The sequence below is a fragment of the Trypanosoma conorhini genome, assembly GCF_003719485.1.
Source record: "Trypanosoma conorhini strain 025E chromosome Unknown Tco_14.4_contig_00135, whole genome shotgun sequence".
Lineage (NCBI taxonomy): Eukaryota > Euglenozoa > Kinetoplastea > Trypanosomatida > Trypanosomatidae > Trypanosoma > Trypanosoma conorhini.
The window spans coordinates 34,079-36,315 of NW_021704215.1; the positions used below are offsets into that span (position 1 = coordinate 34,079).

At 62.4% G+C, this 2,237-nt stretch overlaps 2 protein-coding genes across 2 annotated transcripts, besides 3 other annotated features; both read right to left on the reverse strand.

Annotated features, from left to right (window-relative positions):
* Window positions 1–29: 29 nt before the first annotated feature.
* Window positions 30–1,055, reverse strand: Tco025E_03121 (uncharacterized protein; the record flags this gene model as incomplete). The annotated part of the gene is made up of 1 exon (XM_029370043.1): window positions 30–1,055. One exon carries the CDS (start codon window positions 1,053–1,055, stop codon window positions 30–32), a length of 1,026 nt encoding a protein of 341 aa, XP_029229967.1.
* Window positions 1,056–1,111: 56 nt separating this feature from the next.
* Window positions 1,112–1,138: a microsatellite.
* Window positions 1,139–1,270: 132 nt separating this feature from the next.
* Window positions 1,271–1,711, reverse strand: Tco025E_03122 (uncharacterized protein; the record flags this gene model as incomplete). Its single annotated transcript, XM_029370044.1, has 1 exon — window positions 1,271–1,711. One exon carries the CDS (start codon window positions 1,709–1,711, stop codon window positions 1,271–1,273), a length of 441 nt encoding a protein of 146 aa, XP_029229968.1.
* A 138-nt stretch (window positions 1,712–1,849) lies between these two features.
* Window positions 1,850–1,888: a sequence feature (A-rich).
* Window positions 1,889–2,118: 230 nt separating this feature from the next.
* Window positions 2,119–2,181: a microsatellite.
* Window positions 2,182–2,237: the final 56 nt, after the last annotated feature.

Genomic DNA, 2,237 nt, shown 5'->3' on the forward strand with positions numbered 1-2,237 from the left:
TTCCTCCCGTTTGCTTTTCCACTTTCTTTTTATTTTCTTTCTTGTTCATTCGCTTCGCCTCCGCCGTAGGCTGCCGCAGGCACGACCCGCCCCCCTTCTGCGGGTGAGGAGGTGGTTGGAGGTGGCCACGTTTCTGTGGAGGGCGCAACTTCCTGCCGGCACATGGGGCACAAGCGGCTGGTGAGCAGCCAGCGTTGCAGGCAGTCTGCGTGAAACTCATGATTACACGACAGCTTGACACTCTCCGGCGGTGGATCCGTCTGGGCTGCCGCGTTCGGCGTCGAGGCGGCACTCACTGGGTGCGGGGCAGGATGGGCCGGGTCTGCGTCCTCCCGGCTCCACAAACAAATTGCACAGTCCGTGGCGTGCCCCGGCCCCAGCAGGACGCATCCGACTTCCTGAGCCGCCACGCCACGGACGGGGGCTCCCCGCGTGGGAGAAACGGCCACGGCGGAAAGTGACGCCGTAAGCATGCAGGAGGGAGACCGAGATGCCAGATGCATGTCAAGCGGCAGGTCGTCATTGGGGCTGCAGTCAAAAAGCTGGCTGGTGACACTCGCGTTGGCATTCCTCCTGCTGCTTTGTGTGAGGGAGGGACTCACAGCCGCGAAGGAGGCCCCGCCCACCACCACCACATTCTCCAGCCGCGGCAAGGGCGGGACGCCGCTGCCTCGGCTCCCGCGAGTCTGTGCCCCGTCGATGAAGCCGGCAAGCGGCGGCACGGAGGACTGCGTCAGCAGCAGCATGGCGGCTCCCTGCACCGGCTGTGCACCGCCGCTATCCCCCGCCGCCAGCCCGGCCGTGGGCGATGGCAAGGAGGGCGGCGGCGTCCCTGCGGCGCCCAGGAGGATCACCGGGGACGGCGCGGGGGCGGCGTTCATGCTGCTCGCGGCGTACGACGACAGCGAAGGGGAGGACGGCGGCAGTTGGCACGGCGTCTCGTACTCCCGCAGGGCGCAGGCAGCAAGATCCATCTCGCCGCCGTGGCTGTGCGCCACGACTAACCCCACCTTGTCGAGCGAGGCAAAAAAGCAAAGAAAAAAAACCAGACACATGCGCAGTGAAGAGGCAGGGAGGACGCACAGCCACCATCTCCGAACACGCACACGCCTATCTGTACATATATATATATATATATGCCCACAGCAAAAGTAAGACACCCACTCGGCGTCGTTGCGTTCCACACACGCACACAGGCGGGAACAGGAGGAGCAGAGGGCAGCCAGAAGCAGAAAAACGCAAAAGAAAAGGAAGCGGGCGACACCAGCACTTACGCCGTCGCAACTTCCTTCAAGTGAACCACCCGCACCGCAACGGGCGTCGCTGCTGCCGCCGCCGCGTCCTCCCTGCGCTGATGCCTCTGCCGCGTCGCTGCCATCCTCCCCAGCACCAGCGGCCCCATCGCCGTCGCGGCACACGCCGCACGCAACGCCGTCACGGCCAACGGCAACGCCTGTGGGAGGCGCACGACCACGTTGTACACACCCGGCGTGTCGTGCCGCACCCCCACTAACTGAATCCCGCCAGCGTCCGCCGCCACTGCCAGGCCGCACAACAACCGCATTCTACCCCCAATCTCCTCGCACAGCGCAGGCACATCGAGCGACGGCAACGACTCCGCACCCGCCTCTTCGCCGCCGCCGCCGCGGGAGGTGAGAACCTGCAGCTGAACAAGACACTCCCGCGAGCCCCGCTCTCTGCATCGCACCATCCCTGCCGCTTCGTGTGCCCGCCTTAGTAGTGGTGCGAAGGATCACTGCGCGTCGTTGTGGCGCGTGGCACGGTTGCGTGCATCGCAGCGACGTCCCCCCACATCCCAAGCCGAAGACGCAATAAAAAAAGGGGAGGGAAAAAAAAGGAGAAAAAACAACAACAAAACAAACACAAATTCATGACTCGCGGACGCCGGTTGCACGTAAATATTCACTCACGTGAAGAGGAAGTTGGAAAAAAAAAACAGAGAGGCAATTGCGTGTGCCTGACAGACGACAGCACCGCCGTGCAGGAGCGGGCTGGCACGGTGGTGTGTGTGTGGCGAAGAAGAAGAAGAAAAAAGTCCCACCTACTTCACACGGATTGCCCGCAGCAACGAAGGAGTAAAGAGGGGACACGGCCGCAACACCACAAAACAAAAAAAACACGAAGAAACAGCAAGCACACACACACACACACACACACTCAATAAATAAACAAATCAGCCCAAAAGAGGCTGCATGGTAGCCGGGATCTCGTCGGGG